Source organism: Apteryx rowi, unplaced genomic scaffold, assembly GCF_003343035.1.
Source record: "Apteryx rowi isolate R43461 unplaced genomic scaffold, aptRow1 scaffold_487, whole genome shotgun sequence".
NCBI lineage: Eukaryota > Metazoa > Chordata > Aves > Apterygiformes > Apterygidae > Apteryx > Apteryx rowi.
The window spans coordinates 43,971-67,412 of record NW_020450746.1 but is presented as its reverse complement, the minus strand read 5'-3'; the positions used below and the strand labels follow the sequence as shown (position 1 = coordinate 67,412).

The following is a 23,442-nucleotide window of genomic DNA, read 5'->3' as shown; positions in this document are numbered from 1 at the left end:
CCCGCGGGCGCCTCCCCCTATGGAGCGGCCTCGCCATGGAGCCCCTCACAGCGCTCAGCCAGGAGGGCGCGGGCGGCGGGGAGCCGCCGGGCGGCCCGCTCTGGACCGCCGTCTTCGAGTACGAGGCGTGCGGCGAGGACGAGCTGAGCCTGCGGCCGGGCGACGTGGTGCAGGTGCTGTCCCGGGACGCGCACGTGTCCGGCGACGAGGGCTGGTGGACGGGCAAGATCGACCAGCGCGTCGGCATCTTCCCCAGCAACTACGTGAGCAGCGGCGTGCAGGGGGGCGGCCCCGAGCTGCGGGCCCGCTACCCGCCGCCCCCCGCCATACAGTGTAAGGCGGGCCCCGGCGCTCGCCGCTGTCCTCCAGGCCGGCGCCTCCCTCGGCGGAGGCCCGGCGGCGCTGGCGCCGCGCTCGTGCCGGCAGCGGTTCCCCTTGGCTTTCGGGGGCTGATGCATCTTCGCGAGGTGACCGAGGCCTCCTGGGCGGGCGGCGGCGGCTCCGGCGGCTCTCCTTGGAAGGATATCCCTAGGGAGAGGTTGCTGGATGGGAAGCTGTGGCTTCCTGCAAGGTTGATTCACTGCTAGTGCTCCTTCAGTGCACTCCTTTCTCCTCGTGGGGAGAAAGCGTATTATTTAACTTACGGATTCAGCTGACTTATGTCACCAGGCTCCTTCTTAGCCCTTTATCCTCTTACAAATCCTGCTCTAAAATATTTGTGAATGAGTCTCGTTCAGGTTTGGATATTTGGGCCTTATCTGGGTGTTGCTTGAGTGAGGTGTGATATTGAAGGCATGAAGGAGTTTGTTTCTGTAAATTTAGTGCAGCTTTGAGGCCTTTGTTGGAGCCAGAGAGTAAAGTCATTTCAGTCCCTTCAGTTTTTTAGCTGATATTTACAGTTGTGGAAAGAGGAACAGTCTCAAATAGCTGTTTCTAGATCTTATTTCTCAATTCTTCCCTCTGACTTTTTCCTGCTACTGTTAAGACTTTTTAGGGGGGAGGGGAGAGGTGAAGATAAATCTTCAAACTAGTAGGCTTTTCTAGAAAGAGAAAGGAGTAAAAAGATGTTCTGTCCTATCTAAGACATAGTATCTCCAAGGAATACAAACTAATAGCTTTTTTTCCCCCCTCTTTATTCTATGTCTGCTTGAAAGCATTTAGGTAAAACTCACTAGTTCATAGTATTGCCCTTGGGACTGCAAAAGGACTAGGTTGGGCAGTAGCACTACTTTCGTCTTGATTTTTTTATTATTTTTTTCTCGCACATGCAGGAAATGCTGAAAATGTTCAGTAGATTTTGCCTTTGAGGGAGTTAAAATGTGTGCCCTCCCTGCCCTAGAGGACCATGTCTACAGAAACTCCTGAAGCCCCAACTCCCCTTCTGTTTTTGATTGTGCAAGGACAATCTTCTTAATTATGGCTTCTCCTATATTACTACACTTTTTGTGGTTTGATAGTCCAGGAACAGTTGTGGAGTTGCACCTTCCCCGTTGTCCTTGTGTTACCCTTCCACTGCCATAACAGGACTACACAGCTTCTGTTCCCTGAAGTCATCAACCATATGTTCATGATGGGATAGAACTTATTCTCCTCTAAGATTTTTGATATGCTAAAGGGCTTTTTTATTTTTATTTTTTTAAAGCAACAATGCAATTTGGACAGGTTGTATACCCTAAGTCATATGGTAAGGTTGATTGCTGTTGAATTGGATATTCAATTTTAATGTGACGAATCCCTCTGCTCTTTGCAAGTAATGATAATCCCTTTTAGAGCTGGTGATGTTAGTCTGATAGCTGTTTGGAATAACAGTCTACTGTTAACTTGCTTATTGGAATACAAGAATAATAAACTTTACTGTGAGTAGTCTGAGGTTATCATTCCAGAGATTGTTTGACAAAGGTGTTGGAGTGTAAGCCTGAGAGACTCTCCTTCCACTCACAGCTGTAGTGATATAGTTAGTAGCTACATGCTGTCTTTCAGTCATTGAAGTAATACGCTTCAATCTTATCTCAGTGGGGGTACTGTGAGAGATAAAAGTTGTACTCTTACTGCATTGCCTGGTAAGGCTGTCAGCGTTGGGTCAAACTGAAGGACCCTCATCTGTGCTGTGAGCTCTTACCCACTAGGGGCTGAATTAAATAGCTTAATCAATGGCATAATGAATACTGATTAAATAATAACTACTTTGCTATTGTCAACATGGCCACTGGTTCATGGCTTATAAGCTCTGTAATTCCTTACCAGTCCCCAGAGGAATGGTAATACTTCAGTTCTTAAATTCTAAGGTGATAAAAAATATCTGTTAAACATTCCCATTGTCTTTACAGTTCAGTACAGMAAGTCTGCCAAATTAAACTTGAGTTTAGAAAATTGGTTAGTATGTTTAGAAAGATGAAGAAAAACAAGTCTTCTGTGCACTAATGTAGCTGTGCACTACTCGTACCTGCAGCCTCATGGACTCTGTAAGTAAGTTGTGAAAAGGAAGGAACTGATTAAACCCGAAGTTCCCTTTCTAAAAACTTATGCAAAAGTGAGCTTTTTTTCTTCTGAGAAAACTACCCATGTGGGTGAGGTGGCCATTCTGCCTTAAAGAAACAAGCACATTCAAGGTGAAGCTGAGATCCTACTCATAAATGAAAGAAAACCTTCTTTGCAAAATAACTTGTTACATTTCATCTGGAAGCATAAATCTGATAGAAGTGTCCTGGAGTTATTCTAGCAGCTTTGTGCGTGCAGCAGGAGCCTATTTCCTGAAGCAAGGCAGAAGACCGCACAGGGGAAGGGAAAGAGCTTTTCTTTCCATGTGTTTGGCCGCCTTTTCTGCTCGCCCCGCTCCTTCTTTTCCTGCCCGCAGGCTGCCTTCCCCTTCCTTGCGCGCTTCGCCTCTGCGCGGGCAGCGGAAGGCGCTGTGGCGGGGGCGGCGCGGCGCGGGCGCGGCGGCGGCGGCGGCGGCCGGAGCTGTCCCTTCAGCACCGCGCCGCGCCGCCCCGCCGCGGCTGCACGGCTGCGCCGCGCTCCCCCTCGTCGGGGCCTTCCGCGCCCGTGGGGCGTCCGAGGACGCTGCTGCCCGCTTCAATACCCCTGGCGCGTGCGAGTGTCAGGAGTTTGGGGGGTCGCCTGGCGATCTTGCTTTGTGACTTAGCTATTTGTTTGTTTTCAAGCTTTTAGTTGACCCTGTCGCTAGGAGCGGGTTAAGGGAAGGTTCGGTGCTGAAATTCCCCTGACCCAAGGGGATGGGAGCAGCTATTTGATCTGTTTAGATCTCTTTATCAAAGAGAAGCACCAGAGCATCTCCTTTTGTGAGTTCTCAGCAACACAGTAGTTTCATATCAGTAGTTATCATTGTTATTATAGTCTTGCTCTAAAATTTCACTGTTTCTGGTCAGTATCTTCTCTTTTCCCTCCACTCCTTTTCTAGTCGTTGGTAGCTCATCAGCATTTGAAACATCAAAACTATTATTGCAGGAGTGAAACCTTCTCTGTAGTTAAGGCAAAGTATGTGTAAACCCTTGAAGTTCACAGTGCTAATGAAAAGATGTATTCACAGTAACAAATTCTTTTTGCCTTCTGGATGGGAAAGAACCTTTCTTCCTTTTGGAAAACTTTCCTGGTCAGTTTTCTAGCTTGCTTCCCATCACACTTTTGTTCATGAGGGATGATGGAACACCAGGGAAAAACAACACATGCATCCTTATGACCCTAGCTAAGAAGTCTGACGTATTGGCTGTATTGCATGGGAAGGCTGATAATACCATACCTGTATGTATTCAATTACTTGTAGTTTTGACAAACTTCTTTTTGACCAAAAGTAAGCCAGACCTTTTAATATCAAGCTCATGGAAGACAGAGCTTAATAAAGGAAAAAGTGTGCAGTTGTAGGCAGCAGAGGGTTTACATCAACTCTACAGTTTTGTAACAATGTTCAGTACTGTAGGATTATACTTAGGAAAGGCTTTTCATCGAAACAACTAACATATTTTAATTAAGCTGAATCTAATCTGCTTTCTTGCTTTGTATGCCCACATAATTTCTTTTAAGACCAGTAAAGAGGTCTGTGTATAAACCCAATAACTACAAGACCAGGGTAGTGTGGTAATACTGTGCTCTGAATTAATACCTGGAATTGAGCAAGTCCTTTGTAGACTTAATTTCCTCTCTGTTTCCCAAAGCAAGGGGACCATGTCAGATTTGCAATATTAATTGCAGGCAAGTATTAAAAGTATCAGTGGCTTTCCAATTAAAGAAAAAAATATTGGTACATAAGGATTTAAGATTTTTAAAAATTTCTTTATGACAGTAATTGGTAACCACCAAAATATCAGACAGAATAGCATCAACAGTATCTCACCACTGGCCTAACACTACTGTAAATTCAGTCATGTCAACATGTATTCATGATTATATGGTGAGTTTCCCATTCTGCATTAGTCATTGTTGAATGAGTGTTTTTGTTGATAGGTTCTTCATAAACTATCTAGTGTACAGTTGTAGAGAATTATTTTTTCACCTCTTATGCTTCAGATGTTAATTTATATGTTGCATTTATATGCTAATTTATATGCTGAAATTAAGGCATCTAAATTTGCAGATTTTTATGGTGTAACTCCATGTAGCCACCAGTTTGCTGTACCAGTCTGTAAACTATAAAGGATAATTGTGAGCGCATGGGAATACAAAATGATAATTCTGTTATTCCAAGTTGTTTTCTGTAATGAAAGTGTACCGTGTATTGATCAAAAAATATTTTTTCTGTTGCCAGCTCTGCATACTCAGTGTGTGGTCTCATCCATCTGTTTGTCACATTATCATCAGTAATGTCAGAATTGGGTGAGAGATCTCTTGTGGGGAACAAGTCTGCAAAGCTTGTAGAGGTGTGGGAAAATAAGCTTGATTTGAAAAGGAGTAAAAACTTGCTGGTGTCAGCTAAATAAGCAGAGACATGCAAATAAGATGCAATTTTTGTTAGCTTTTAGCTATATCCCATTAATGACTAGTCAGTGGAGATTAGCCCATGTCTCACGTGTCTCACTTTCTCACTTTTTTTTTTGAACCTTGACCTATCATTGATGGCAGGAAATAAGGGTGTATCCTTAACAGGGTTTCAGCATGTTAAGATGAGGGTATTCTTTTTTTAAGTATATCATTCACCACCCTTAGGTCAAATTCATCACCATTCACATTGAATACTTCATACAGTGTTTTTTATAATAGTGCAAGTTCTATTTTATCACACTGTATTTGGTAATAAAAGATTGTTGGAAGGACTGCTGCTTTCATTTGTATTGTTTCAGAGTGAAAATTGTTTCTTCTCCTAAGGGTTGGCTTGTTTTGCAAGGGCGAAGTTGGGCAACGTGGACTTTTTCAGTTTATATACAGGTTGCATAGTTGCTAAATGTTTACATCTTTTTTTCCTCTTTCCCTAGTACTGGAGATCGACTTCTCAGAGCTTGTTCTGGAGGAAATCATTGGCATAGGGGGCTTCGGAAAAGTGTATCGAGCTATATGGATAGGAGATGAGGTTGCTGTCAAGGCAGCTCGCTATGACCCTGATGAGGACATCAGCCAGACCATTGAGAATGTCCGCCAAGAGGCTAAGCTCTTTGCGATGTTAAAGCATCCCAACATCATCGCCCTCAGGGGTGTTTGTTTGAAGGAACCTAATCTCTGCTTGATCATGGAGTTTGCCCGTGGAGGATCACTAAATAGAGTGTTGTCTGGTAAAAGGATACCTCCTGACATACTAGTGAACTGGGCAGTACAGATTGCAAGGGGAATGAACTACCTGCACGAGGAAGCAATTGTTTCCATAATTCACCGTGACCTCAAGTCCAGCAACAGTAAGTGTTATGCAGTGAATAGCCAGGGTACTGGGATAGGATTTCAGAAAGAAAGAGTACAAAGAAAAGAGGGGAATAATGTAAATTTAGAAATTCACTTCTGTGAACCACTGTATCCTCTAATCCATTCCCATAGGGGTTTAGTTCTCTACAATATGGTGCTACAGACCACAGGATATAAAAGTAACTAAACTGATTGGATGTCAAAGCAACTATAATTGGACCATGCTTCTGTGGTAGTTAATACATGTACAGTATCTCAGTTTTACTGACATCTCAGCAGACTCCTGTATGTTGGAAAGTCCTGTTAAATTTAAAATGCAGATCCTCCTTCCCCTGCTTGGAAGGAGAAATGCTCCTTTGGAAAGATAAAGGCTCCTCAGCTTAAATTTTACTTCTAAAATCTGCTGTAGAAATGTGGGCCTGTTTTCCTTGTGGGAAAAGTTACCCTATCTCTGCCAAACTGAATCTTCTCCCTAGCCCTCACAGAGTTGGTGTTGACAAAAACATTAGTTCAGGTGCCAATGAAGCGTTGTCCCAGTAGGTTTTCTTGAAGACCCAGATCTTGAGCTGGTATTTATGGTGCTTTACATGGGATGCAGCTGGCCCATTAGACCATGGAGACTAAAGCTTTGGTACTTATGATTCTGGAAATAGTGCCAAATACTTCTGTAACACTAATACCAATGTCCTCTACAATTTCAGTGTTTTCTGTAGTATATGTATTTTCCCAAACTGAAACTGCTTTGAATTCAATGGCATATTTAGAACCGTTATTTATGGGTGTGGGAGCAAATTGCTGCAGTGGTTTTAAGGTCATTATCTTTCTTCCTGATGTATGCATGCAGCTGTTTGGTCTTTCTTTCTGCTCATCTCTGCCTAGATGTCAGGAGCAAACATGTACTTTATGTTAGCTTCAGTGGTTTAGTTAGGTGTGTAGGTGTGTTTGTACAAGCTTATTCTCATTTACGGTTTGAATTAGTAAGAAGTGCTATGAATTGGGTGGCTGAGATGCAGACACATGTTCTCTTTTGCTTTGAGGGCAGTTAACATCTAGCAAAGAGGTCTGATGGATGGATGCGAGTTATTGTCTCTTAAAGAGGTCCTGTAGAGCCGAAATTAACTGTTACAATGCTTCATATTTCTATGCATTTTCAATCCTTGTAGAACCTCCCTACATCCTGTTGGCTCGAGTCTTGTGGCAGTGAATTTGCATAGTTGAATTTTGTTGTGGGAGGGAAGCAATGTATTATGAATTCTTGTTAATGAGTTTGAAGATAGAAATTGTGGGAGTTTTCAGTGTAACTTCTGTACTACTATTCTTAGGCTATTCAGGTTTCATTTTTTTTGCTGTTTAAAAAAGGAAGTGGCTTTAGAAGTTTCCTAATACCTAAACTTTCCCCTTCCCTTACAGATGGCAGTATATTTATGGGCATATTGATAAATGGTGATAAGTGAATTGATTAATGGATAACTTTAACTTAATTTGTGAATAAAAAGTAAAACGCTCTTAACTATTGGGCCTTTTCCCCTTGTCTAAGAAAGCATTTACTTACTGATTTCATAAACAGGCTGCTAAGACTTTATTTCTTGATGCTATCTGAACATTTTTGAGTTTAGAATACAAGCTATTTCTAAAATAACAATAAATTAACTCCTGGTATTTCACTGTTTGTTTTATTCAGAGGCTAGAGACTACTGGTTGTAAAAAAGGGAAACATATCAACTAGAGTTCGAGCCGACCTAGAGGGACACTGATGCAAAATGTCACTGACCAAACCCCGTTATGGATGCTAGAAAACATCTGTACTGTTAGCAGCAAGAGTAAATGTCTCTTGTCACCGTAAATCAGTGGTACATAACTTGCGCTGCTCTGTAAATTGTCAATGAGAAGCTGAGGGGTATGCTAGATATATTACTAGAATATTCTTCATTTTGGAAGAAAGTAATAGGAAAGGAAGAGGAAGAATGAGTGGGAATGCCTGTGAAAGGTTAAGGTAGAAGAATTCTAAGTTGTCCTATGTTTGGAGTGGAGAGACAGATTTATACGGTTGTCTGGACCAAAGATACCATCAGGTCCAGTACAGAAATATCGCGTATAGGAAACTTTTCTTCCAGCCCAGCAAAGTCTGCAGAAAGCAGTAATGCAGTTGGGAAATGAGATAAATGTGGGGGCTAATATTAGAGAGAAGGACTTTAGATCATTTTAAGTGAAACTTGCTGTTTTGTAAGTCTGCTTTGAAATAAGATAAATTAATAGCCTCAGGTGTGGACTTGACATATTGCAGCTGCTGTTTACTTCTTTAGTTTGTTAGCACAGAATGAAGAATTGTATGTCATGTGGTGAATGAGAAATTTCTGGAAAAAAAAACCACTTGAAAATGTTCTCTTCTGGGTGTATTTATAAAACGATTATCATAACTATTAGATTATGACAAAGGTGGGTCTTTTGTGTGTGTGTGTGGGGATTGCCCCAAAAGTGTATATTGCCTGTATATGTAGCTAGACTTAACTCATGGTTATCTCTAGAATAACAGCTTTGGGCTGCCCAAATTGCATCTTTCCTGAATACCCTGTGGTGCTCATGTCTCTCTTTCACTGTACCTAATGCATGTCTTGGACATTTTTCTGCCCTGTTTTCTGTAAAATGCTTTCTGCAAGTTTTGCAAAAGTGAGTGAACTAAGTATGTTATTGCATCCTGATTTATACATGGCTTGTATTTTCTGTGCTTTCTTTTTTTTTTTTGATGTACTTGGGTTTCTCCATTACTTTGGATAGTTGAGAGCTGGTTAGTATTAGCTTATTTGTGACTATAGAATTACAAGCTTGTAGCATGTTCTTTGCCTAAGTTACCACCCACCAACTGATGAACAGTGATGTGTCTCTGGAGAAGCAACAGCTTTTGCTTGCAAGAACTGGGGCAAGATTGTTGCAGACATGCTTTTCTCCTTTATTAAACATCTGCAAGTACTATAGAACAGTCATGGGAGCATCAGCCATGTTGATCTACTGATTGATACTGCCTAGGTTTAATAACAGGCAGTGATTCTCATACATCTCATTTTGTCTTCAAGAACCAGCTGGTAGCTGAGACCTGCACTATCCATCTGAGGATGCAGGAACAACGCTTAAGGAAGAATCATTTTGGGAGTTAGGGAACAAGATGGGGGAATGAGGAAGAATAAGGTTGCCTTATATTTAAAATCAAATTTTCCATTACTAGAATAATAGTAGAAAATCATAGAATGCCTTGTTTTGAGATGTCCTCCTATTTTTAGGCAAATAACTGTATACATGAGGACACTGTACTGAATCTTCCCAGAATGTCTTGGGGTTATTTTGCTGTTGAGAATGTAAGTTAAATGGACACCTTAGTGCAAGTCTGAAAACTTACCCAATGATATTTATGTAAGGATTTGAAAACCCCTTTTTAATCTAAACTATTGCAGCTTAGTCTGTGGACTCGACTAATAGGTGCCAGAAAAACCATCTCTGAATAGTTCTCCAAATTTTGGATGGCATAATAAAAGCACACAAGGCTTTGATTGCTTTAGAAAGGTAACTTCATTTTGTACAGAGACTGAACTTGAGTGGATTATTTGAAGATTTCAGGAGATGTCTATTCCTTGAGATTTTCCTAGTAAGAAGCACCCTCTAAAGCAATTGTCTGTTTTCCTTCATTTAACCAAAAAGGTGTGCATCTTACTTTTGTTCCTCCATTTTCCTTCACTTTTTCCTCTCATTTTCTTTCACTTAGCTTTCTTAAATCTAATGCTAATGCATTAATAGTATAGAAAGTGCCTTGTAAGTTTTAGGTACCGTGTTAATTTGGAGCAGATTTTAATTGTAGACCTCAGAGGTTTTGTGAGCTGCTTGTTTTCATTGCTTTGTGGATGTTACCAGAAAATGAGCATATACGGATCTTTACACAATAAATTGCACATCTGTGAATTTGATGAGCCTATGATCTATTTTTTAGAATCTGAAATTCTTCTGCTGAATTTCAATTCAGTTGGCAGTCAACTTAAGTCTGGTAGGTGGGTTTTACAATGGATCCTTCAATTGGATGTGCAAGTCCCTCTGGTGTTATCAACTTGTAAGTCGGTCATATAACTACATAAGAGAAGGAGGATAACCCAATAGGTCTCAGAAACACCAAGAAAAGCAATTTTGCTCTGTTGTGTAAGCAGATATTTCTTCTTTGTATTGCATTTGATTCAAGAGACTCAGATTTTATGCTATATAAGAAATTAATCATATTGACAGAATAATCTCTGGCTTTTTCTTCTCTTCATCTGGTGATATTGCCACCCTTCGCCTCTTCAGCTGCATGTTGGTGCCCCGCTGAGTGTGTGTTATGTAATCATTTATAGACTTCTCCCAACATGGAGGTTGCTGAATAATCTAAATGTGAGCTGCAGAAAGAAGCAACTAGGAACGTCTGCTGAGATCAACATCACCATGTAGTGTAGAACAGCCCTTGGAGTTTTTCTCTCTCTCTCTCTTTCTTTTTCTCTTTCTCTTTTTTATTATTATTTTTTTTAAATCTCACTTCTGGCCACAGGAAGGTTTTTGGTGTGTCATGCTGAGGAGGAAAAGGTTTTCATCTTAGTTTTAGTGAAATATTGTAAGTAATGCAGCTATTCCTGTTTATTTCTCTGTTTTTTTGTCAGCATTAATTATGCCAGGATTGCTGTAGGAGTAATGCCAAGTAACTAATGCTGCAGAGAACTAGCAAAAGAATCTTTGCCCTTTTTTGACCAGTCAGCAAAATATGGTTATTCTTTGCACTACACTAAAAGGTTTTGCAGAAGGTGTTCATGCCAAAGTGCTTTCTAAAAGTCACTATGTGTGTTTTCCACAAAGTGGCACAGAAGATTAGGAGCAAAGTGACATGGCTAGTGTCAAAGAATGAGATAAGGACAGAGCTTAAAAATAAAACTGAACAGTTCAAATACAACCAGGTCAGTAGTTCTTCCCTTCTAGTTCTTTGAAAATGTTCACCTCTCCTTTTTGGAGCACAAAGCTAAGTCTGTAGTATCCTGAGATTCAAAGCTCAAGCTTTCTAAAGACCTCCTAACTCTGCTACTCTTTATTTCTTTTATGCTGTTGGTAAGCCTTTTTCCTTTCATAAAGGCACTAATATAACTGGCTTTGTATGGTTTCTGGACAGTTGTTCCTAGAACTTCCAATATTCCTTGATACATACATTTTTAAAGTACGGGCAGAATTTAGAAGCAAGGATTCCATGTAACTAGTTCAAATCCAACCCAAGGACAACAGGACTTGAATGTTACATATCAGTCTTGATAATATGCAGTAGTGATGGCATTCCCTGTTCCAGTATTCAGGTCCTAATTCATTCATAATTGACCATCTTCCTGCTGGTCTCATCAGAGACGTATAAGTACTTAATATAAACTTCTTGCTCTCTCTGGCAGTGTCACAGAAGAGAGAGTTCTTTCAGGGTCTGGTTAGAGTACCTTGGCAGAACAGTTTGGAAATCTGCACTGCAATTGCCACTTCTAGTACATTAAAGTAATTTGCTGACTAACTCTCCAGTGTTGCACCTTCTATCACAACAGATTACCTTTGTCAGTGCAATTAAATAATGAGTAATACCTCATATAAAGTAGAGTGAAACTATTTGGATGGCATCTAGATTCTTTACACTGTGAATTATTTGATCTGGCCTTAGCTGTGTGCTTCCTTGCCTGCAGGAGGACAGTGATGAGAAAGTGATTTTTCTGGACAACTGCTGGAAGGTTGATCTTATGCAGATGTTCACAGGCACAGTTCAAGGAGAGCTAATCAGTCAAATCTTGTTTTTTAAGATGTAGAAAAAAGTGTGTACAGTAGAAATCCAGCCTTTCAGATAGCCTGAATATTTTCCACAAGGTGATTAAAGCTGATTTTTTTCAGATTCTGCCCTTAAGCAATTATCTGGTACTATGGATTTGCTATACCATATTGCTAATGGTGCACAAATCCTAGTACTAGTTTCTTTGTTCCTTTCTTTGTTAGCTCCCCAGAGCATTAGCATTTTTGTGTATATTCTGGTCACTCGTGGTGATTGACAAAAACCAAAGAACCATGCCTTCTTATGCAGTAATATGAGGATGAAATTCATATCAGTGATGATATGGCTTTTTGTTGAACAGAATGCAATAAAACATTTTAATTTCATGTGTTATTAGCTCAGAAGAGGTAAATGGCTCTAAGGAATTATACTTGAAGGCGATGCTAACTTTTAAGTGTTGAAATATTGGGAATTCACAGTAGTAGGGAGACAGTTTGCTTTGACTGTGTTTGTTCTTAGCTTGTCTAAATTAGTGCAACTACTTTCCTGTCTAAGAGACTTGACAGATGCTTTCATATTGCGGTATTATTATTCTGAGTAAGTGATAGTAGATTTCTGTGACTTGCAGGAGGTTTATTTTCATTTTGGAAGTGGTTTGTTTTAGTTAATTGATGGGTTCACAGTGGATTACAAGCCAAAATTGGAAAGACTTTTTGAAATAACTTTGATATTCACAAAAATGCTTTGAACCCCTCTGCCTGCCCCTTCCCCCCCCTCCCCTCCCAATTTAGCAGCAAGGCAGTGTCATGAATGGAATCCCTTATTTTTCTAGGCAAGAGTGAAAAGAATTCCTTTCATATTTAAGTAGTAAAATTGTGTATATTACTTTTTTAGTCTAGCTAGTATCCTTTTTATGCCACTGCATATATTTTTTCTGCAGGGTTCTTGTTCCTCCCAAGAAAAAGATAATCAAGTGTTGTGACAGTGAGCACTTTCTCCAAATTGCATATATGGAATAGAAGAGCAGATACCAACAGACTTGACCACCATCATGTGGGAAATGTATGTAGGCATTTATGTGCTGCACCAATGACTTCACTATCTGACCATCTGTGCCAGAGCTCTGATAAACCCGTTTGTTTTTTTTTTTCCTTCTGAAATTTCCATCCAGTAAGTCAGCAGTGAGAACAGCCTTGTTGTGGCATTTTCAGGAAGTTAGAATAACTTTTTCAACTGCATTTGTTTTGTGTTGCTCCCACATCAATAAACTTAATCTGAATTTCAAGAGACTTCTGCCAGCAGCTTCATTTTTGCTTTCTCATCAAACAATTCCTTTCAGAATTTCAACATGTCCAAAGCAAGCAGACAAACTCTTGAAGCATCAAAAGTTAAGTGCAATCTTGCTCTTTGAAGTGATGATTCATCACCCAAGATGATTCCTTAATTTTCAGTAGTATCTCATTCTAAAGATTCTGCATGTTCCTTCGTGAGGATGAGGAAAAGATGAGGACAAGCCTTAAGTTGTTGGGAGGATCACAGACTATAGCACCTGATTTAGGCAGCTGCTTTTTGGACCATATTTACTTTCTGATTTTAGCATAGTTTCAGTTAGACTGGTGTGACTTTGTTTTCAGAAAGCTTGCCAAAGTAGCCCGGGATACTTGACAACAGCTTCTTAATGGTCAGAGTGCTAATGGAAAACTATTCCACCTGCCTTGCTGACCTGAGCTTTTTCCAGATAGGAGGCAAAGACAGGAAAGAAGTAATGGAAAACTCATGTGCTAAGAAGAGAACCTATTACCATGTGTCAGGATTATAATTATGTTTTTTGGTTTTGTCAGTGTGTCTGTTAAGATCAGGGAGAAGAGGACTCACCTAATAGCAAATCTTCTGGTCCCAGCCTGTAGAATAGTCATTATGGTGATAATAGTAGCGTGGTGCAAGATTGTTGTCTCTTCTCTTCCAAAAAGAAGTAGCCAGGGATAGATAGCCTTCCCATAAGCTCTTTACATGATTGCCACAAACAACCCTTCCCCCTCCCTTCTRAAAGTTTTGTTGTATTACTTAGGCATTTTTATAACACCAGTTGTTGTTTAAAAACAAAGCCAAAAAATCTTTAGCTAATGCGTATGTGGATTTCAGATAATCTCTGAAATCCTGTATGTGCTTTGAACAGTTTACTACTTCAGTCCTGGGCGGTTTTCAGCCCTGCAAGCCAGGCTCCTAGTTCATTGTGCAACATCTTGCTCTGATGTTTCATCAGATAGACTTTTGGAGTTTGTCTTGGCTGTTGAGAAATATTACCAGATTTGCTGTACGTGTAAGTGCAGACCTTCATTAAAACATGAGCATGGCTTCAGCCTTGCTGACTTCTAGACTTATTGTTCAGATGTGTAGCAAATGTTATGCCAGTTGGCAGGATGGAGCTAGTATGTATTTTGTAGGGAAATATTCCTGCCATTTAGATTTTTGCTTATCACAACACTTCTTGTGCTTAAGCTGGGGATTCCTGCAGTGTTTCTGGGAGACTATAAGGAAGTGGTTAACTGCTTTAAAGATGGTCTCTATAAGCACAGTGGGGGATGCATGTGAACAAGGCCATGTCATCCATCTGCCCCACCTTCCTTGTATTACAGGATTTCCTGTTGTTTCTCCTCTGTGAGCATGTGGTTATGAAAAGACAGTAGAGAGACCAGTCTTTAGTGGCCTATGACTCTGCATTGTGAAAGATCCTGGAAATAAGACAACTTCCATAATTTTGATTATTAATAGAACTTGACATGCCTAGCACTACTTGTTGGAGTGCTGTTTATCTTGCCTTTGGATTTACTGATTTGATTTTTGTCTTTGAAGTAATCAGTCACATACTGTGTGGCTTTGATATGGTTATGGTCATCTGGTAGCTGGGGCATATTCTTCATGTTTAATCGGGTACTTTTAGTCACTTATACTTTTCTGATCACAAAGCTGGTTCAGGGAGCTAACAGAAATCTTAACACATCAAAAGAAAAAGTTAACAGCTTTCTGCTATCTTGTATGGAATCTGATGGGCAGTGCTGGGCTGCCCTTTTTTATCAGCTGGCTATTTGATCTACATAACTACATCTCTGCTGATTTTTCTTAATGTTTGTGCTAAAATCTAACTGATTTTTTTTTTTTAAGTCTGGTTTTGTCTGGTTTGTGCTGCTGCCTTTGGAGGCTTTTAGTCTTCCTTTTCTTCTACCAGTCTGTTCAAGAAAAGAGTGGAACTTGATGTTATTAACTATTTCATAGAGATGTCTTAATTGAAACTCAGGATGAAAAAAGTAGCACAGAATTGTTTTGCTTTGACTTCATGTCTGGAAATGGCTCCCACTGAGCCAGCATCATTATTGAATTAATTTTCAGAAGGTCTCTTGAGCGACAATTAATATAAATGCCGTTCATGTGATTCTACTTTCCCCACTCCATCTTTTGTTTTTGCCCGATACTGTTTTTATACTTGATTTCTTACAAACCTTCAAACTGGTATGATTTGGCAAAGCACTGAGTTGGGTACAGATTTAATTTTTTTTTTTTTTCCTTGGAGCATTTAACTGATAATGAAGAGTGAAAGAATCCACACCTGAGCAAGAAGGTTGTCCCAGTGCAGGCAGTTTGCTCGGATTTAATCTGAAACCAGAGCTGAACAGCTCCATTTTTCCAGGAAACTGACTTAAATGTTCTCCAAGAGCATTCAAAGTGTTTTGTACCAGATCACTAAAGTGATAAGTCTTTTTTCAGCTTGGCTAGGTGAAAGGATCGATTCTAAATATATCATGGCTCTGGAAGCCTTCCCTTTCCCCTCCCCCATTTTGCATTAGCTCTGTAGAGTTACTGTATTGCACAGCTTAAAATCCAGGAACTGCTGTGCTGTCACATCCATCACATCCTCCAGGTTGATAGAAGAGGGCAGTCAGCCAGCTTTACGGCTTTGCTGATCCCTCACATACCCAATAATTAAAATGCTTTTGCTTCAAGATGTATTTTTTTTTTTTTAATATCAGTGATGTTGCTGCATGGTTAGTAATAAAAGAGGGAGAAATATATGCTTGTTACTAGAGACAATATTTGTATTCTTTGTTTCTCCTTTTAATATGTGGAATTTTTGAGAGAGTCTTATCAGTTCTGTGCTCTACGGGATCTTATGCAACCCTTAGCCTTCTGCACCACAAACAAATAGTAGAATAAAGACCCAATCCTACTGAAAGGAACAGCAGAGTACCCAACAGTAGGTAGGTAAAGGCTGCATGCATAATATACAGTGGGAAGCCCAGACTCAGTCCATGTGCAGATCTGTTAATCACTTTAAGTACTTTGAATGCAGGATCAAGAGCAGATTGCTCATTACCTGGATACTTTTGAAGCAAAGCTAGGCAGGCTGGCTGCTGGAAGGTAGAGCTAAAGTTGCGATTAGATTTTGGCAAACCAGTACAACACAAGATTTTATTTTGGAGTGAGTTTCTGATATAATTTCCCCAAATGTAGTTCTGTCCTGAAGATGGTATGCCAGTGCACTACTTCCAATAGGGATTACTAATTAACTACCCCCCCCCCCCAAAAAAAAAAAACCTACAAAAAAACTGGCAAGCCCCGTCCCTGTCCCCACTGCAGTAGAATTGAAGCCCTGGTCTTGTTGTTCACTTAATCTCAAACTGGTTTCTGTAAAGATTTTACTCTGTTCTTTTATTTCTGTAAAGCTCTTGTACCTGGGCTTTGATGGACTCGATATCTGATACATCTCCTTACAGTACTTGAATTATCTAAGAGGAGGAAGTGAATGGGCTGATGCTTGTCTACTATTGGACAAAGCTTTTGTTATTTTGCCCTTTGGTAAGTCAAGCCACAGTAAGCTGATTTGCTTCCAGGATGGAGGAAGAAATAAAACGTGCCCAGTGGTCATATCCACAATGAATGTTCAACTGTAGCAGTGATCTTTCACAGTCCAACTGCTGCATGATCAGCATTAGCTCCCCTCTTTGTAGCTGCCTGTTGACCTTATGGTTGTTGAAAGCAGTGATCATACAATAACAGTGAGGGAGATGTGCATAGCTGAGCAAAGGCCTATGGGGAAACAAATCTGTTACGAGGCTGTTGTATCCAAAGGTGGTTGAGTTCATCTGAAATGATCTGCCAAAGGATATTTTCAACACACAACTGCTGCAAAAATGTGTGACACTATTTCGAGAAAGGAAAAAAATGAAATTACATCAAGTTAGGCACAGTAGTGCCATTTCATGTGGGTCTGAGTTCCTCTGTCATTTTTCATTCTTTGGGTTCTTAAAGTAGTGGTCTTCTCATTTCTTTTCAACATAAACAAAATAAGAATAGGTATGGCTAAGCAGTGCGAGTAAGGGAAAATCTCATATGAGTCCACATAAGAATTTGGGAGACTGGGGAAGAAACTTAAGTCTGTACAAGTAATTGGATGGCTATTTAATGACTTAGATGTTAGAATTAAACATTTCTGCAACAAATAAAATAACAAAAATGACATATTGCTCCCATTTACAATCCTTCTTTGTGTCACCCTCACCCACCCATCACTGTTGCTGCCACCTAGCTCTTGGACTGTGTAGGCATGTGATGGTGGCTATAATGAGACAGAGTACTACACAAAATAATGAATAGGGCTCTTGAGGGTGGGTGTAAGCAGTACGTGCCTGCAGGCACATCTTTTTGCTGGAGTTCTGTCCATGTTTTGACACAACCGTTTTCCTTCTACCTGAGTGTATTTTCTTTCAAAATCTTGGGTGGCAAAACATTCAACCCATGTGAGTGCTAATGTCACCAAAGACTAAAATAGAGCTACTGAAGTGCACTGGCACTTACAAGTATTCACTGCCAGATTTTTCAGGCCTTGTCAACTCTACATCATCAAGTTGCTGTGTTTAGGTCAGCAGAGTCTCTAGAGGAGATGCAGTGTGCGCCATACAGGCGTTACCTCTGGCACTGTAATACCAATTCTCTAAGTGGCGTCTGGTTAACAGTAGCATAATTGTTCCCACCAGGGGTTTTGCTGGCACAGCAATGTTGTTTGCAGGGTATGAGTTTTGGTAGTTTGCAGTCAGGGTGCTGAGTGTACTAATGGTCTTTAATGTCTCTGACTGGCCTCACTTGGGGCCTCTGCCGACCTCCTCTGCCCATGGGTCCAGGAGCTCCATTTAAGCTCAGGCTTGGGCTCCTAGTCCTTTCCTGAGCTATGTTGTAAGTGTACCTGTCTCTGGCCCCCATCTCCTGCTACTCTTGACTGGACTTCCAGGCTGGATCCTGGGCCTGGTTCATTGCTTGCCTTATCTGGGACTGTCAGTGGACCCAGTTATCACCACTTGACTCTGGCCACCTTCTTCAGATGCTGTGGGAGTGCACACTGGTGGGTGAGGGTGCTGTGGCCTTGCCTCCCACCTCACCTTACTGTGGGGAGTAGTCTCCTCTTGCTGCTCCCTGACAGCTGTCATCTCTATGTACTGTGAACTGTGCCTTCAGAGAAAGAGAATGATACTAATTTCATGTATTGATGATGGGAGGGTGAGTTTATCACCACAACCTACCTGACTTTGGAGAGAGCTTTTTTTTTTTAATTCTAGTAATTACTTTATTATAGGCATTTGGGCATATTCAAGCTTTAGAATAATCTTATTTGAGGTATCTTTTTAATCAGTTTTCTTAAGTTTCTGGCAAATAAGTTTCTGATACTTTCTTCAGTTCTCTCAGCCTCTTTCAAAGCACCACAATCCACCCAAGCACGTGTTAGAAGCACAGTTAATGGTAGGTGTCTTTCAAACAGTTATCAAGCATTGATGAAGAGGAAAGCTTCAAAATACAACTCTAACTTCATAGAAAACATGACTTAAAGGATGTTACTTTATCACTGGTCAGTAGCACTGCCATTTTGTCATCTACCTAGAACTGTAGTAACTAAATAAAGAAAAGAAGGGCAGGTATCTAGTCACTAAAATTCTATATTGTTTTAGCTGGGGAAGAGTTATATGAAAGTTAAATGTGAAGCTATCAATCATCTATCAAGTCAGAGATGCATCCTGCTGTACCACAGACAGCAGAACCAACTTCTTTTGTTTCCCACAGTAGGGATCCTGGTCTTCCAGCCTGCTCCCTTCCGTATTTCTTCCTGTATGCTCTCAATACTCACGGAGTAAACTGAGCTCCCCTTGCTCCCCACTTAATGACTGTGAACTGTTCACAGCAGGATTGAGGTTCATTAGCTAATAGATATCTGTTCTTGTGTGCCAGGCTTATGGAGTAGCATCATGCACAGGCAAATGACTTAGAGTGAACTGTAAGCTGCATGATACAAGAGACCGTCACAGGAGATATATATATATATATATATATATATATATATACACACACACACACACACACACACATATTTTTTTGGTAATTTCTCTTCTTAAAGAAAAAAAAATCCGGACTGGGGGAGGGAGCAGGAGGTTGCTGATACAGCTATCGACATGAAATGTCAGGGTGGGGGGATTTGGGTTGTTAACTATTGTGGTGGTGCTGTGACGTAAGCTTGCTTTCCTTGCTGTTCTGTCATTGTTGACTTTGGCCTTTCAAGTCAGAATGTTTTTTTTATTGTGTGCTCTCTGCTAAATAAATTAGGAATATAAACAGTAGATTAGAAGAAGCTGAAGGTGATACAGCCAGAAAATTTTGGTATGCTAGGCTGTGCATACTATTGTGTGTAGTGGACAGGAGCCCCTTTCCTCTACCATCATATATAATAATGTGGTATTTTTACTCTAGGTGATAGCTCTGTAATGGTTCCCTCCACCCCAATGTTCTGCTTTTGCATGATAAGAGTCAACTTTTAGCACAAGGCAAAGGAATATCCCATTCAGCTCTGCAGTATGTAGACAAACCTAATCTTTTCTCTAGGTTGAGAAATCAGAAAAAGATTATATGACAGTATTTTGCTGCCTTGTCACTTAGTTTTGACAGTAAGATGAGATGAGGAGCCATTTTCTACTAGTTCTTTGTTACTAGCAATTGGATCAGTGTGGATTAAAGTTTATTTTTCCCCACTTGCTCCTTCCCCTTGTTGGCTGGCCCACTGGAGAGTGAGAATGCAACTTTGTCTGACCAAGCTGTCCAAAAGTGTGTGGCTGAAAAACAAAATACCCCTACTGAAACAAACAAGCAAAAAATTCCTGACAGTGTTACTGCTTTCCAGGGAGAGTTTGTGTTTGTGGGATAGCAGAGGATAATGTAATGTGTCTTTTTGGCTCTGCTCGTGTGATATGAGAAGGATAGGGGACCAAAACAGTAGCTGTTAATTCTGTTGGGGAAAAAGAAGTTTCTTAATTTCCCTTGTGAAAACTTTCCTGCTGTGAAAGTAATCTACCTGTTTGAACTATTTTTTTCATGCATAGTGGAGACAGTAGTGTAGTGCTAGATGAATAATGACAGGTGTCTTACTGAGGTTTTATTAAGTGACAAACTTAGAACCTCAGTAAAGTTTCATCATGTTTATGTTAGTGATCAGATTGAAAGATCCAGTGGAGAAGATGGTTGTTATCCATTTATGTGGGATAGAGGAGYGTGTTTGGAGAAAGGGTAGATGGGTCTGAGAACTATGAAGAAAATGAAAGGAAGAGATACAAATGGGTACATTTTGGCAAAAAGGAGGAGATCCAGACAAATTAGTGTTTCATGATTAATCTGACAGAACAAAAAAATGTTGCAATAGGAATGAGTTGGATTAAACAGAATGAAAAATACATCAATACTGTAATTATTTGCATTGGAACATGAGAGTAAGTTGAGAATATTCCTAAATCAAGGTTTGCTTAACAACATGAAACTTACTACAATGGCTAAGAAGCAGGAGTGAATGCTGACAATATTTTTGTGGTTTAAATAGTCCTTCTTAAGGGTTTTCTTAAAATGTAGGCAGACTTTTTACATACAAGTATATTGACAGGTATATTGACAGCTTCATACCCCTCTCTTTACCTCGTCATGGTGCATTGTGTATCCGATCTCACATCTTTGATAGATGTATGAACAATGAAAATGCAGCTGTTTAATATCTGAAAACTAGGCCCTATCTGCATTAAGGTTTCATGCATTTAAGAAAGATATTTACCATCAGCTGTTCAATTGATTCAGTGATCACTAAGTTGAGTGGCGCAAGATGCAATAAATTATAACCTCTAGTTGTCATTTTGAGCCTAGGAACAGTATCCATTTGACTTAGTGTTCCACCACCAAGACAGTTAACCTATAGTTCTGAAAACTTCAGTTTAAAATTTTCAGAGCACTGAAATAATCTTGTTAAAATGAGTAAAATTTTACCAGATGGCTGTTTCAYATCTGGTGTTTCAGGTTTTGTAGTGTTGGGGAGTTTCTTTAATTGAAATTGCTTATTTATACCAGATCTTGAGAGAGATTCATATGGTCTAAATTTGGGCACTTAATGTAGATGTGCTTCTAATCAAGGGATGTTCCTGTAGAGAGGCATTCAGACCATCTAAGTTTGACTCATGCTTGGAATCCCCTTCTGGAGAAGCTTTATTTTCCCTCTGACTATGCTGGGAGCCTAGGTAGACTTGCTTTCTAAGTTACTGTGAATTCTGTTTTATCCCAGCTAATTTCCACTGTAATCATTCGTAAGGATGGACAAGGGGGGAAGGGAAGAGGTCTGCCTTTTGAACATGTGAAGGTATGGTAGATGTTCATCTGTTTCATGTATGCAAGATGGAATTTTATCTCTATAGAAATGTTGGTCACTTGCCTCCAGGGAGGAGGCAATTCTAAAACTGCTGGTTCCCCTTCTACCTGGACACAGACTAATCCTAGATACATTTAGTCCCAATCCTAAACGTGCTAGTGAAAACTAAGGTGAAACTCCAACTTTGGAACTGTCCTTAAAGGTCTCATTAGACCAACCTCAGTCTTAACTCTACTGGCCTTCTAGTAAATAATCCTGTATTGTCTAGTGCCCCATGGAGCAGGCCTCTCTGTAATGATTTGTGACAACAAGGCAGAACTGGAAGGTCCAGTACTAGCATCTCTGTGAAGGTTGAAGATTATACAGTACCTTAGAAATCTTAAGTTGTGTTTTGTGTTGCTTTAAATACTAAGGCAGGTTATGTCTTTTCACTACAACCTAATGATAGAATCCCTTGTGGAATAGGATGGGACAGGAGGAAGGGCTGACTAACCAGTGTCAGAAGCTGTTGTCAATAATATTTCTGTGAATCCATTTTCTGTGAAAATCTTGATTTTAAACAAGAAAAACTATGAATTGGCCCTGACTATAGGGAGAAAAAACCTCATTTTTCTTGATGTCGTTAATACACAGTTTTGTCTTATGAAACTGCAAATCATTCCCTTGGGGATCTGTTATCACTGGCATCTGTGTACTTCTCAAGACTTGCTTACTTTCAGCAAGGCTGACATTTCATTCTGTCAGAAGCATACTAGACATGAATGCACATATGGAATGATACTTAAACTGGAGAAGGTAAACTGGCTTCACTTGACCTCAAGAAGTGTATTTCCATCACTCAGAAATAACTCTGCTAGAAAAGCTGCTAGCTCAGGTCACAAACAAGGATAAATCAAGAGGATCCAGGGCTCATCATCAGCACTTTCTCCCCTTCTCACTAAGAAAGCATCTTTACTTGGCACCAGCCCTGCATGAATTAACTTCCCATCATTCTTTGTGCAGATTTCTGAGACTGGAATGATAAACTCTGGTCATACCAGGAGAGTCTCTAATGATATTTCTGTTTCAGCATGTAGTATTGCCTACTAACGGAGGAGTATTAGACCTGGTGAAAGCTCTGATTAATGGCTGCCATTCAGAGATTGGCAGAACATACTGAAGGTGCTCTTCACAAGCTTTATCAATCTACTTCAGCTCTGGCTTCTTAACTTTTCCTTCAATTGTCAAAGCAACTAACTCAAATGATATCTTAAACACCTGGGTTTGTTTTTGTGGAAATCGTACTCTTCAGCATTACTGTGGTTCCAAAAGGGTAAATGCCAGGACGTGTTGGCCAAGGATGATTTTCTGATAACGTGGAGCTTGGCTGCCAAGTTCCCTCATGGCACAAAGGCAAATTAAAGGATGCAATTAAGGAAGGCTGGCTAGTAGCTGGGATGACCTTACAGGCTGCAATAAATGTCCTGAATGCTGCAGTTAGTGCTGTGAACATGATGGTAATTGTCCATTGGAGTATCACAGTCCCAAGCACAGGGCATCTTAAACCTTCAGAGAGTGGATTATCGGTTGTGGCCTATAGCTCTGAACTACTCAGTGAGAGGACTGGAAATGCAAACCACAAAATGCTGTTTTTCTTCTTTGTTGCAGGAAATTGTTTTATGCTGAGCAGAAGCCAAAAGCAGCATACAGCTGGGTACCCTGTGCCAAAAAGTACCAGAGATGTAGCAGTGACAAGTTTTCCCATCTCTGGAAATATGCAGTTTTTTGACTTGCTGTCATGTCTGACAGGATAACTAAGAACTGTACCAGACTCAGTTGATCAAATGGTCCTTGGATTCTGCCTTATACTGTTCTACCAGTCAGTCTGTCTTGTCTTCAAACTGGTAAATGTTGGGTCATTGCCTATGGTTACCTAACCCAGCCCTTTGTTTATACATTGCCTGCTTCTTTCTCTGTACTTCAGGAAACTTTCTCACATGAGACTGACATAAAAATATCCTTGATGATTTATGCAAGGCACAGAAGACATTCTTAAAGAATAGAGGGGAAGTTCACAAGACATCTTCATTTCAATGAAAGACTGCTCTTCATA

The 23,442-nt window shown here is 40.3% G+C and overlaps 1 protein-coding gene across 1 annotated transcript in view; it reads left to right on the top strand.

The window, feature by feature from the left end:
- Positions 1-35: 35 nt before the first annotated feature.
- Positions 36-23,442, top strand: part of MAP3K9 (mitogen-activated protein kinase kinase kinase 9) — a 55,358-nt gene continuing 31,951 nt past the window's right edge. The window contains exons 1-2 of the mRNA XM_026078741.1: positions 36-333; positions 5,424-5,837. Of these exons, the coding sequence (XP_025934526.1) occupies positions 36-333; positions 5,424-5,837 (712 nt within the window). The remainder of the gene's footprint in view (positions 334-5,423; positions 5,838-23,442) is intronic.